The sequence below is a fragment of the Podarcis tiliguerta genome (genome assembly GCF_965153285.1).
Source record: "Podarcis tiliguerta genome assembly, chromosome: 9".
Taxonomy (NCBI): Eukaryota; Metazoa; Chordata; class Lepidosauria; order Squamata; family Lacertidae; genus Podarcis; species Podarcis tiliguerta.
The window spans coordinates 15,562,738-15,576,538 of record NC_139542.1 but is presented as its reverse complement, the minus strand read 5'-3'; the positions used below and the strand labels follow the sequence as shown (position 1 = coordinate 15,576,538).

The window sequence follows — 13,801 nt, the reverse complement described above, 5'->3', positions numbered from 1 at the left end:
GCAGGTACGTGATGGCAGTGCTAACAGATCTTCTGCCTAAGATGGCATGGCAAACTTTCTGTGGGAATCGCTGGATCTAAAATGGCAGCCACCGCTGTGGAAATCTGCCAATGCTCGCTTATTGACCTGTGTCGGGAACAAAAATTGATCAAGCAAACACGGCTGTGGTTGCAAATGGTGCGTAATTGACTGTGAAGTTCAATGCTACATGAGAACAGACAGTAATACGACTATGAATAATTAACCGAATTATATTGTTCCCTGTGTGAAAGGTAACAGGGGGCCACACCCTACAGAATATTTGGTAGCTTGCCCTTAGATAAACTGAAATAATGTGTTATGAAAGCAGTCGTTATTAACCCTAGGGACCCATAGGCTTGATTTGTAAGTTTCAGGGATGCCCCATGGATCCGTGATCAGTGCTGGATTAACTCTAGGCACCCCCCTCCCACAACATGCGTGTGATTGACTCGCGCATGACCACATATGCATGCAGTGCTGGGAATAAATAAATCGATTCAGACTTGGAATTGGCAGCAGAGCGCTGGAGAGTCCTTGTGGAGCCCGAAGAGTACTTCAGCGAGGGCAGAAGAAGCCTTGAAAAGACCGGAGGCACAGCTGGAGGGAGAGAACTTAATTATACCACATTGTGCTCCTTGAAGTAAAGGTGCAATACAACTGTAATAATAATAAAGTATGTATGTATGCTATCTTGAAGGACAGCTTGTCCAGATTGCCGCTGTAATGTTAACTCGCAGGGGCATTTTTGAGACTATTGTACGGATGCACTTTTTAAGGCCTTCAGCCTTTTCAAACCCAGGCTTCGAATCAATCTGCAGCTTGCGTTTGACCAATAGATGCAATGTACTGAAGGCGAAACAACTCACAAGAAATGTGCTGTTTTTGTGTTGCAGCGGTATAATGCGGCCTGGACTGAACGCAATCCTGGGGCCAACCGGCTGCGGCAAGTCTTCGTAAGTTTCGTGGCAGTGAGCAAAAGCAGCTACATGTTAACTTGGCTCCAATTCCTACCCTTGACTAAAAGAAAGCCCTCCAGGCAGAAAACATGGCTTCATATATTGAAGCCCAGAAGGGGTTCATAGTCTGGTCTAAAATAATTTTGCTGGAGGATCAGCCTCTTTCCTGCAATTCTGGTATAATGTTGTGAGCATGTCCTCAGTTACGTTTCTCAGTGGGACTAGCTAAACGATGCTGATTATGCTATTATGGTCTTGACAGAGGCAGACAGAGGAGCAGAGCAGTCTATAAACTGAGTCAAGACATCTGTGTGAACAAACTGCAAGTTATGTCTAACACACAGGGCTGGATTCATCTACTCTGTTCTGCTAGCAGAAGCCGGCAGAATGACTCCGGCTAAAATAATGGGGATTCTTTTCTTCCCCGTACGCCTCCTATACACACACACACACACACACACACTTACTCATGGAGGACTGGGAGACTGCCCAGAACAGCACTGGAGGGAGGAGAGATCATCCCATTGGTTAATAGGGTGTGTTAAAATTTTCAGCTTTCAATTTCCCCAAATGAGTGGTGCTAAAAAGTTGTAACGTGGCTTGGGAATTCAAAAGATATTTTGGTTAAATGAATAGAAATTAGTTTTTTTTCTTGGGAAGTAGAATGATAGGTTTCAGGAGCCAACACCATCGGCAGAGCATGAGGCTCTTAATCTCAAGTTCGTGGGTTCAAGCCTCACGTTGGGCGAAAGATTCCTGTGTTGCAGGGGGCTGAATTAAATGACCCTCGTGGTCTCTTCTAAGTCTACAATTCTATGGTTCTATGAATTTGGTGATCTGTGCTTTTTAAAATAAAACTCTTAAATGGCAGCCACACCAGGGAAAAGCACAATCAGATCAGAACCATGGGGGGGGGGGATTTTACTCCTTTCCCTCCATACCTTGGGCCTGATAAAAATCCTCCCCAGCTACACTTTTGCACTGGAGAGAAACTTTCCTCTTGTCCACATAGCTGCTTTTGGAAAGGGTTGGGATGAGTTATTTCCACTAAAATTGTGCACAATCAAATCCAGTTTGACTCCCAGTGTGCTTTAACAACAACAAAAAGTTGTGTGGGTGGGTGGGGGGAGTCCTGTGTGATGTAGTTCTGCCTTTTTCTTTTAGACTACTGGATATTTTAGCCGCAAGGAAAGATCCCCGTGGCTTGAGTGGAGACGTTCTAATCAATGGAGCCCCTCAACCTGCCAATTTTAAATGTATCTCTGGATATGTTGTGCAGGTAAGCCACCGATAGTCTCTGACTCTGTTTATTTTACCCTTTACAAAATTCAGTGTTAAAATCAGGATTGCCCAGTGTGACAGTGGCGTAGCGTGGGGGGTGCAGGGGGGGCCGGTCGCACCGGGCGCAACATCTGGGGGGGGGCGCGCTCGTGCTCGCAGCTCTCTGCCCCCTGCTAAAATCCACGGGTTAGGGGGCGCAAATTACTTGCCTTGCCCCGGGTGCTGACAACCCACGCTACGCCACTGCAGTGTGATGCATAGTCCCAGTTTGCTTTATGCAAATGTTGCAGAGCATGAAATAGAGAAGGTTTGCCTGGAGCTCTGCATGTGATTTGTGGCTTTGGTATGTGAACTGGAGCTCCTGATTTGAGGTGCGTATCTATCTGTTTCCTTTGGATTTGTCCAGGATGATGTGGTCATGGGGACCTTGACTGTGAGGGAGAACTTCCAGTTCTCAGCTGCCCTCCGATTACCGAAGACTGTGAGGGAGCAGGAAAAGGAGGATAGGATCAACCAGATCCTCAAGGAGCTGGGCTTGACAAAAGTGGCAGACTCAAAGGTATCATCATTGCTTCTCCAAAACTATGTCCCACACTTACTAAATTATGGGAGAAAAACTATATAAGACACTACAGAAAAAAATTAAGATTTTCAGAGGTGAATAGTCTTTTGGACAATATACCGATTGCATTGAAATTGACAACAGGACAGTGAAAATGGATTCTACATGCCCCAATGCTGGCCAAGAGATTGATACTGATGGATTAGAAGAATAGAGATACGATTCCTCTTAATCAATAATAATAATAATAATAATAATAATAATAATATATCTTTATTGTCATTGCCCCCTTCGGGGACAACGAAATTACTTGACTGCTCCATAAAAACACTAATTAAACAATACAGTATGATACAGCAAGGGAGATTAGTTGACTTTCAAAGTCCGGGCTTCCCATTCAGGGCCGATATCGCTCTGGAGAAGAAGCTGTTCTTAAGACGGCTTGTTCTTGTCTTCATCGTCCTGTATCTCCGTTCCGACGGCAAAAGCTCGAAGAGACAGTGACCAGGATGCAATGGATCTTTTATTATGTCCAGTGCCTTCCTATGGCACCTTGTGGTATAAATCTGCTCTAAGGTGGAGAGTGGGCAGCCAACAATGCTCTCTGCTGCCTTAACAACCCTGCACAACCCCATCCTGTCCTGGGTAGTACAGCTTCCGTACCACACACATAAGCCATAAGTGAGCACGCTCTCAATGGCACAGTGATAGAAGGCAAGCAGCAGTTTCTGTGGAATATGGTTTTTCCTTAGTATTCTCAGAAAGTACAGTCTCTGCTGCGCCTTCTTCACAAGCCCCCTTGTGTTGACACTCCAGGACAGATCCTCTTGTAATTCAATGCCCAAAAATCTGAACGTTGTTACCCTCTCCACACAGACCCCATCAATCAAAAGTGGCTGGACATTGCTCTTCTGTCTCCTAAAGTCCACCACAAGTTCCTTTGTCTTCCTTGTGTTTATGAGCAAATTGTTAGCTCTGCACCACTCTGTCATGGCTTGACAACATGATAACACTTGCAAAATATGGATAGCTTATAGATGCAGACTATCTTTGAATGCAATATTGAAATGAGTTTACACAGAATATATTAGATTATTGACAATTATATGTATATTAGGATAATAAGAATATACACATTTGTATATCAATGTATGGTAATGTAAGGGTTTTTTCGTTCTCACTTTCTTTTCCCCTTCTCTATCATCATAAATGAAATTCTTCTAATGAAATATTAATCTTTATTATTTTAAACGTTTATTTATATGGCACCATCGACGTACACAATATCGCTCAAGTTCTCGTTTTGCATTAGGTTGGAACCCAGTTCATTCGTGGCATATCGGGGGGAGAGAGGAAACGGACCAATATCGGCATGGAACTGATTACCGATCCTGCAATCTTGTTCTTAGATGAGCCAACCACTGGACTGGATGCCAGCACAGCCAATGCTGTCCTGCTACTCCTGAAAAGGTAATTGCTAGAAAAGGTACTGCGTGTCTTTGGCTGTGCATGGGATGAAATAATAGCGCTTTCTTCAGCATCGGTGCAATGAACTGTGATGCCCAAAGTATGGTTCTTGTGTGAGCCACTGGGATTTAGTGGATAAGGCTGGGATTGGGATGGAGAGACCACCTGTGTCCAGAGTTTTACTTAGACATGTTATTTATGCTAGGAAACAACAATGCTTGCAATAAGTTACCTGAACCGGGGTAGGTGACGTAGACGGAAAGGCAACCTATTCTTCCCTTCCTGATTCCTTCTTAACGAACAGCTTGTTGATATGTAGATTGTTTCTCATGCTTTACTTCTTCAAATCAGTTATTGTTAACTCTTTGATTCCATGTTGGCCACATGTAAGCTTGAGCTGACATGTGGCTTTGTTTGCCATAAGTAATAAACCTTGCTTTTGTCTTTCAACCAGCCATCAGTCTTACTTGACTATTAAATTCTGCACTTCACTGCAATATATACCAGACACCACAATTTATTTAAAATTATTTATGTGCCACTGTACATACAATGTATTGCAGGGATTTCCAAATGTAATAATAATAATAATAATAATAATAATAATAATAATAATAATAATAATAATTAATACCCCGCTCATCTGGCTGGGTTTCCCCAGCCACTCTGGGCGGCTTCCAACAAAATATTAAAATACAATAGTGCAAAATATTAAAACACAACAGTAAACCAATACTTCTCTAAAACCAGTCAAAAAAGTAAAAACAATATAGCAAAACAGCCAGAAAACAGAGGATGTGGTAGTCAGCTTCAGCTTTAAAAGGCCAGATGGGACAAATAGTTTTCTGCAGAAAAGTGGCAAGAACTTCTCTTGGAAGGTGCAATTGCAAAAACGAGGGCCGAACCTAGCTTCCCCGTGAGATGGTATCCTGAGCAGGGCATCATTGGAAGATTTTAAGTGCTGGGAAGTTTTGTATGGAAGGAGGCATTCCCCCTAGATAATCGAGACCCAAACTGGTTAGACTTGCATGGTGAATTTGGGTCAATCACTCCCTCTGAGCCTGCCCCACCTCACAGGTTTTTGTTGAGCTAGGGGAACCCATTTGTGCTTTCCAGAGGTACTTTGGGGGAAAGTCAGATACCGTACAGTAAATAAACAAAGTTTTGTTAAATAGGTTTAGTGTTTTTCAGAGAATCAATCTTGGATAAAGTAACAGCACTTGATTTTTTATTTTGATTTTTTTTGGAATGTTATAGTTCTTTGATGGGACTTACAATACTCCCAGCCTCATAACAAGACAAATGGGGAAAGTACGGTGATAATAAATGCAAACTGTGTAGCTGCTGAAAGAGTGGACTAGGCCTCGTGGACTAGGTCCCCTTTTTCTCCCCTGCGGCTCACCGGACATTAGGGAATTGTAGCCAGCCTTTAACAAGCCTCCTTTTCCTGGAGGTGTGCAATGCATTCATAATCTCTTCCTTCACAGGTATGCAGTTGAGCAGGTATTATGGAAGTGCAGAAGCAGGCACACTTCAAGAAGTACTAGCAACCTAACAATATAAAAAACCCTAACCCCACTCCCATGCCGTTTCTGACAGCCTACTCCCAGGTTTACCTTGCCATGCAGCAGAACCAGGGTTAGAAACTGAGATATGAAAGCTAGGAGCTAAACGGCACCTTAAACCTAGGTTATGGGAGCAACAACGAAATGTCTAGGGGCGCTTTTTAATAAGAATACAAAGCTGAAAATGAATGAGCTGCAGCTAAAATTTTATGTCCTTTTTTCACATGGTCTAGTCCTTCCCCTGCCCACTCCCCTAATATTCTTAAGAGGGGTCTCTTCTCTAGCCTTCAGAGAGCAGCTGGGAGGCAGGAAAAGGTCTTCTTTTCCTTCCACTCTGCAGTTTTAATCTGAAATCATAGGCACAGTACTGCACCCAGAGCTCAGAAACCACTCGTGCTCATGAAATTCCCTGTCACAAAATGCGCCTAGAACAAAGGGAGTTTCAAACACTCAGCAGAGCTGGAAAAAAGGCAGAAGCTATCTGCTGGGCCAAATGGGGAAGTGAAATCAGCTTCTCAGGTAGCTAGAACATCAGTTCAGTGCCCATTATGCAAGTAGTCATAGCTACTGGGCTACGGAGAAGCAGTGGCGTAGCGTGGGTTGTCAGCACCCGGGGCAAGGCAAGTAATTTGCGCCCCCTAACCCGGGGCAAGGCAAGTAATTTGCGCCCCCCCCCGCTGCACTGTCCCTCCCCCAGATAGTCCCTCGCTCTCTCTCCGCACCGCACCACACGCCTGGCACCCTCCCCTCCACAGTGGGCAGCAACCCGGCGGCTCGGATCGGATTCGCACAGCCAGCACTGCAGTGAGAGAGAGTGAGTGAGCCAGGTAGGGGCAGAGAGCTGCAAGTGCGAGCGCGCCCCCCCCCAGATGTTGCTGCCAGTGCGGCCGCGCCCCCCTGCACCCCCCACGCTATGCCACAGCGGAGAAGAGAAGAGGTGGGGCAGCACACAGAGAGGTGGTCTCTTCACTTTGAACAGCCGTATGTTGAGAATTTTGGCCTATGATGAATTGCAGGGGGGTTTTTTTAGCTTGCAGATTTTGAATGAGTAACACTATGTTTTACAAAACCTTAAGCCGGTTGACACCTTTCTTACTGCCTACTCTGTTCAGGATGGCCAGGCAAGGGAAAACAATCATCTTTTCCATCCACCAACCTCGCTACTCCATATTCCGACTGTTTGATAAATTGACCTTACTGGCAGCAGGAAGGATGCTTTATCATGGACCAGCTCAGAACGCCATAGAATTTTTCAAATCCAGTGGTAAGGTTTCAGAAGACTCTCTACTGAACATAGCGGGGACTGCTATATGTGAGCATATATCCCCGTTGTTGTTTTGTTAAAGTCAGCTCAATTTGGCTTTGCCACAGGGGAGCCGGTTGATGTATTTATTACAATACCCTAGTCTTGAAATTACCAAAGCATGGACAGCTGCAGGCTGTTTGATAATCTGGAGACATTTTTTTTTTTTGGGGGGGGGGAACAGTTCTGAAGATTTTGAATACACGATCCCAAGTACTTTGCAATACATTTTCACCACCTGCTTATTGAAAGACCTGCAAGCATTTTATTTCTTTGTAGGTTATGAGTGCGAACCGTACAACAACCCTGCTGACTTCTTTCTGGATGTCATTAATGGAGACTCGACGGCTGTGGCTGCAAACAAGACTGGTGAAATTGAAATAGGTATGCAAAACACAGTTTCTTTGTTAGAGTCACTGCCCGGTGTTCTGTATGAAGAGATGCATTCTGCGTTGATTAGCTTTGACATAGAGAAATCACACCTGTACGATACCATACAGACCACTGGTTTGTATAGTGCCGGTGCCAGCACAACAATCTATTCAGAGATCATACCCATCTGTTGTGCAGATTATGGCATTCAGCTGTGCATCAGTGTGCATTCAACGTACCACCTACCTCCCACTGGTACTGACACACGGTGAAGTCTCAGCACCTACAATCCGACAGAGCATAAGACCCTTAATCTCAGGGTCGTGGGTTAGAGCCCCACGCTGGATGAAAGATTCCTGCATTGCAGGGCATTGGACTAGACCCTTGTGATCGCTTCCAGCTCTGCAGTTCTATGATTCTATAAATAACTGTTGGAATCAGAGCAACAAAGGGCTGGTTTCAAACCAGCCTGACAAGGAAGCTCAAACCCTGCCCAGGCAGCAGTGAAGTGTTGCTGAGCTACCACTGCATCCAGACCCGTCACTCATGCTAGCAGGGGCATAAGTAGGCATAAATCCCTGTGGGAGCCTGGAGTTGGTGCAGCAATTGGACCTGATGCTGTCAAATGATGGCAGTTGGGTTGGCTGGGGAGCTAGCACATCCTGAGCCTGCTTAGCTGGTCCCTGCCTCATTTTGGTGCTTTCTGTATGCTGCTGCTGGTGATGTGGACCTGCTAATAGTTCTTCTGCCCACTCACATGCTTGGAAAGGGGGAAATGCCCTTATAGAGTGACTCTGGTGTTACTTTGTGGTTGGAAGACACCAAAGGCCTCCACTCAATCCAAAACCACCTCATCCTGGCACAAAGAGGGTTGGGATTGCAATTGAATGGCTTAGGACCAGGATACCTGGAGGACTGGCTCCTATCATACAACTCTGGTCATTCCTTTAGGGCAGTGGTGGCCAAACTCGGCCCTTGGACTACAATTCCCATCATCCCTGACCACTGGTTCTGTTAGCTAGGGATGATGGGAGTTGTAGTCCCAAAACATCTGGAGGGCTGAGTTTGGCCACCACTGCTTTAGGGTCAGGCTGAACATGGGACAGGGTCTTCTTCTCTGTCACCATGTCCCAACTTCAGGATATCACCTGAGAGATCAAGTACATGTGAAAAGTATCTCGGTGTCTTAGTTGACCACAAAATGACCATGGGCCACCAATGCAACATGGCTGCAAAAAGAAGTTATTCCAGTCTTAGGCTGCATTAGCCGACAAATTCATGGAAGATCTACTTATCAACAGCTACTAGGCATGATGGCCATGCTCTGCTTCCACAGTAATGCTTCTGAATGCCAGTTGCTGGAAATTGCAGGAGGGAAGAGTGCTCTTGTGCTTGAGTCCTACTTGTGGGTTTCCCATGGGTATCTGCTGAGAACAGGATGTTGGACTAGGTGGGCAATTGAGGCTCTTCCTGTGTCCATTTCATTCAAACAGTGGACCAAACTGAAAGTGAAGAGCAAAGCGCCTCTTTGGATGGTATGAACCCTAGTCCACAAAAGCTTATGTCATATAAAGTAAAGGTAAAGGGACCCCTGACCGTTCAGTCCAGTTGCGAACGACTCTAGGGTTGCGGAGCTCATCTCGCTTTATTGGCCGAGGGAGCCAGCGTACAGCTTCCGTGTCATGTGGCCAGCATGACTAAGCTGCTTCTGGTGAACCAGAGCAGCGCATGGAAACGCCGTTTACCTTCCCGCCAGAGCGGTACCTATTTATCTACTTGTACTTTCGAACTGCTAGGTTGGCAGGAGCAGGGACCGGGAGCTCACCCTGTTGCAGGGATTCGAACCGCCAACCTTCTGATCGGCAAGCCCTAGGCTTTGTGGTTTAAACCACAGCGCTACCTGCGTCATATAAAGTACTCAGCCTTTATGTTATGCTACATTTTGTGTTTTGTGCTCTAGCTCAACTCCGATAGATCCAGAAGACCATGCTAAATGTATTTCTCCATCTCTCCAAAGATAACATTGACGAACACATCAGTCGTGATCAGACACTGGCAGAGAAACTGGCAGAAAAGTATTCCAGTTCCACTTACTACCAAGAAACCAAAGCAGAATTAGAGAGGCTGTCTTTGGGGAGCCAGAGGGAGACCTCATTCCGAGAAATCACCTACTCCACTCCCTTCTTTCACCAGCTCAAGTGGGTCTCTAAACGCACATTCAAAAATCTGCTAGGCAACCCTCAAGCCTCCATAGCACAGGTAATACCAGTCATTTAAAATGCTTTCTTCATTAATCTACACCCCAGTGATACAATACTTGCATTGACCTGTGCAGCTAGTGAGTTACTGCTGTGCACATGTTGATTGCACAAGAAATAACCTTAAGCTGTTGGGGGCTTCCAGGTGTAGAGAATGGCAGAAATAACAAATGGATACCAGAATGCACCAGTGTTTTTCCATAGATGCTGGAATATTTCACCCGGAGCCATGATGACCACCCACATTTTGTTTTGGGGATGGTAGTTTGCATGACTATATTGGAAGATGCTCACCTAAACCATTTCTTTATTTATGAGATTTGTTTCCCTCTCTTTCCATTAAATATTGCAATGGAATTAAAAGACAGAACCAATAAAATGAAGCGGTTAAAATAACCAGCATCTAAACCAGTAAAAACCAGCAGCAGAAACAAGAGGTTCCATGACATTCACACAAGCCACTAAAATTCGTAGGGGAACGGGTATGTTTTGAGTTGCCGCTGAAACAACAGTAGTGTAGGCGCAGTGCTATTTTTCTAGAAAAAGAGGCGGCAGAACTCACCACGAACGCCTCACTTGTTTTCTTATAATGGCAATGGGGCCTACCTGAGTGGTGCCAGAATTGAGTTCCAGTGGGAAAAAGCCCTGTGTAGGTGTCATCCATACCTCTGGGGGAAGAGCATGCCGAAGCCTGGGGGGCAAACACAGAGAAGGCCCTATCTTGTTTTACCTTTGTCTGTGTTATTTTGAATAACCAGAAGTCTCTCTCTTAAGTTTCTTGTTTTCTGTCTCCTTCCACCTTGCCACAAGGTTTTCTGTTCATAGACTTTAGAATAATAATAATAAATTAATTAATTACTAAATACAGTGGTACCTCAGGTTAAGTACTTAATTCGTTCCGGAGGTCCGTTCTTAACCTGAAACTGTTCTTAACCTGAAGCACCACTTTAGCTAATGGGGCCTCCCCCTGCGGCCGTGCCGCTGGAGCATGATTTCTGTTCTCATCCTGAAGCAAAGTTCTTAACCTGAAGCACTATTTCTGGGTTAGCGGAGTCTGTAACCTGAAGCGCATGTAACCTGAAGCGTATGTAACCTGAGGTACCACTGTAGTAGCTATCCTGGTCTCCAGCTCCATATTGGGAAGCAACACCCATTTCACTGAAGAGACCTGCGTATTGGGCCAAAAATACATACTGTGTCCCATGATTGGCGCCTACACAGAGGGCAGGGAAAGAGGGCGTTGGCAAAAGCAGGGGATACAAGGATGCCTTAGGGCAGTGGTTCTCAACCTGTGGGTCCCCAGATGTTGTTGAACTACAACTCCCATCACCCCTAGCTAGCAAGGCCAGAGCTCAGGGATGATGGGCGTTGTAGTCCAACAACATCTAGGGACCCACAGGTTGAGAAAGGCTGCCTTAGGGGAACAGGAGACTGGCTCTGAGGGCGAGGATCACCTGGAAGAGTTCAGTGGGAAAGTGACAGGGAGGACGAAGACTGCCGGAGGTTGGGGGGGCCTTGCAGAGAGCAGCAGCAGGGACTTGGTGGAATGAATATGGGACCGGTGGAAGAATTGATCGAAGCAAAAAAGGAGCTCAAATGCCCCCCTCCCCACCACTACTGTCACCTCAGCCCGTAGGCAGGCAAGGAGGGAAGAAGGAGGGCATTGTTCGGCTGTGTGCACATAGCAGCTTGGAGAGAATGACAGCTAAACACAGGTGGGGGATGTCTGAGGGAATGCCGGGGAGAGTGACAGCTGAACCTAGGTGGAGAACGCCTGAGGTAATGTTCACAGCTGTGCCTGGCCAGGCTAAGATGGGGCTGGAAGCAAAGAGCATGTGATCTCTGCACCTGCTAGTTGACTCAGCTGACTGGAGCTCTCGCCCATCACTCCTCCCTGGAAGAGTACTTTGAAGAGAAAGCGTCCCTCAGGCTGAAAAAAAAGTTCCCCACTTGGTTTTAACCACATACGCCCGAGCTTTTAAACTGGTATGATGAATTGACATGCTTTACTGCCACTTCTCTTTTCCCTTCATTGTTTATACAGTGGTACCTCAGGTTACATACGCTTCAGGTTACATACGCTTCAGGTTACAGACTCCGCTAACCCAGAATTAGTGCTTCAGGCTAAGAACTTTGCTTCAGGATAAGAACAAAAATCGTGCTCCGGCGGCGCGGCAGCAGCAGGAGGCCCCATTAACTAAAGTGGTGCTTCAGGTTAAGAACAGTTTCAGGTTAAGAACGGACCTCCGGAGCGAATTAAGTACTTAACCCGAGGTACCACTGTATAAAGCTATGCATAAAAAAGAAGAAAATAAAAAGGTTCCCTGCTCCTGGTCAAGAAAGTGGCTGAGGTGGGATATGATTTGAAGTGGTGAACAAGGGAATGTTGCTTATCCCAAATCAGCTTTGGGCCTGTATTTTCCCCAGCTGCATTTATTCTGAGCCCCAACAAATATGCATCTGGGTGTCCTGAAAGAGGAAGATTATCTTGGGGAGGGGAGCGCAGGAGGAAGGCCACGAGAAGGCTTAAGTTTCTCCCACCTTTGCGCTTCAGATGTTCAGCAAACCTATTTGGCCCTTAGAGGCTGGGGCTCTATAAAACATCTAATTAGATCCATTTGATTCCTTCTTAACCTTTTGCTGTCCACAAGCCAAAAATCTCCTCAGAATCCTAGAATTACGGCCTTTGATTCCATGTGTATGTTGATATTATGGAGATCTCTCTTAATTGCTTTGTAAAAGCTTGACCTTGTGACAAGAATAATGCCCTTTTAGAGCTTTTTAATCTTCCAGGGTTAACAGTCCTGACTCCCCAGCCCCTCCAATCGTTTTGATCTCCCTAACCTCATTAGGAATGGATTTGAAATGCGGTCTCCAAATGCCCTACAGTTCTTTTTTAATCTTCTCAATTGGGCCTTGCTATGATCCTTGTTTTCTACTACAATTGGCTTAGTGCTTGGATTATCCCTGACATTTGGTCCTTTCGGCAGGTTCTTAACATCACGGTACCATGTATGGAGGGCCCTCTGTTACGTTTGAGGGCTGCTCTTGCCAAACTGCCTGATACCATCACATTGGCCGCGGTTTTAATCATTCATACTTAATGCTTGATATGCGGTCTTAACCATTCTGGCAGTACCAGCCCAATACATTCTGAGTCCAAACGGTGCCCTACCCACGATGGTCGACACTTTAAAGCATCCTTCGTCAATCTGGTGCACCTCCAACCTCCCATCAGCCCCAGCCAGCATGACCAATGGCCAGGAATGATGGGAGTTGTAATAATAAGAATAATAAATTTTATTTATATCCCGCCCTCCCCAGCCGAAGCCAGGCTCAGGGCGGCTAACAACAATAAAACAGTACAAAAGTACAGCACGAACAACACTCTAAAATCATTCATTATAAAATTAATTAATTCAAGCCACTGGCAACCATTGGGCCAGAGCTCTGCGGAGATTGCCGATGGAGGGAGTCAGGCTGTGCCCTGGGCAAAGGCCTGGTGGAACAGCTCTGTCTTGCAGGCCCTGCGGAAAGATGTCAAGTCCAACAACATTAGGGTGGCAGGTTAGAGAAGCCTTCATGGAGTCATTCGGTCATTCAAACACTAATCCTTTGCTTCAGCTGTCACTTCCGCCCCTGGTATAGCCTTGTGTGCTCCAAGTACATTAGTATACCAGTAGATACTTCATCAGCTAAAAAGAGAAAAAATGCTTACCATATATCACACTTTATAATACAGGAGTACCTTGTGTTACAAACTAAGGTTACCAGACGTCCCCGTTTCCCAGGGACAGTCTCAGATTTATAAATCAGTCCCTCTCATTCCTACTGAAGTTGAAAAGTTTCCCCGGATTCATTGAAAAAAATCTGGTAACCTTATTACAAACACCTTGGGTTGCAAACACTTCGGGTTATAGACTCTGCTAGCCCGGAAATAGTACCTCGGGTTAAGAACTTTATCTCAGGATGAGAACAGAAATCGCGCAGTAGCGGTGTGACGGCAGCGGGAGGCC

General features: G+C 45.7%; 1 protein-coding gene across 4 annotated transcripts in view; it reads left to right on the top strand.

Moving 5' to 3' along the window:
• LOC310657562 (broad substrate specificity ATP-binding cassette transporter ABCG2-like) overlaps positions 1–13,801 on the top strand; it is a 32,917-nt gene that overhangs the window by 9,079 nt on the left and 10,037 nt on the right. For 3 of the 4 annotated variants that reach the window (XM_083398397.1, XM_083398398.1, XM_083398399.1), the window contains exons 3-9: positions 915–974; positions 2,142–2,256; positions 2,665–2,817; positions 4,133–4,290; positions 6,965–7,116; positions 7,435–7,539; positions 9,545–9,786. In XM_083398397.1, the coding sequence (XP_083254523.1) occupies positions 915–974; positions 2,142–2,256; positions 2,665–2,817; positions 4,133–4,290; positions 6,965–7,116; positions 7,435–7,539; positions 9,545–9,786 (985 nt within the window). The remainder of the gene's footprint in view (positions 1–914; positions 975–2,141; positions 2,257–2,664; positions 2,818–4,132; positions 4,291–6,964; positions 7,117–7,434; positions 7,540–9,544; positions 9,787–13,801) is intronic. The other variant, XM_083398400.1, reaches the window with a different exon arrangement.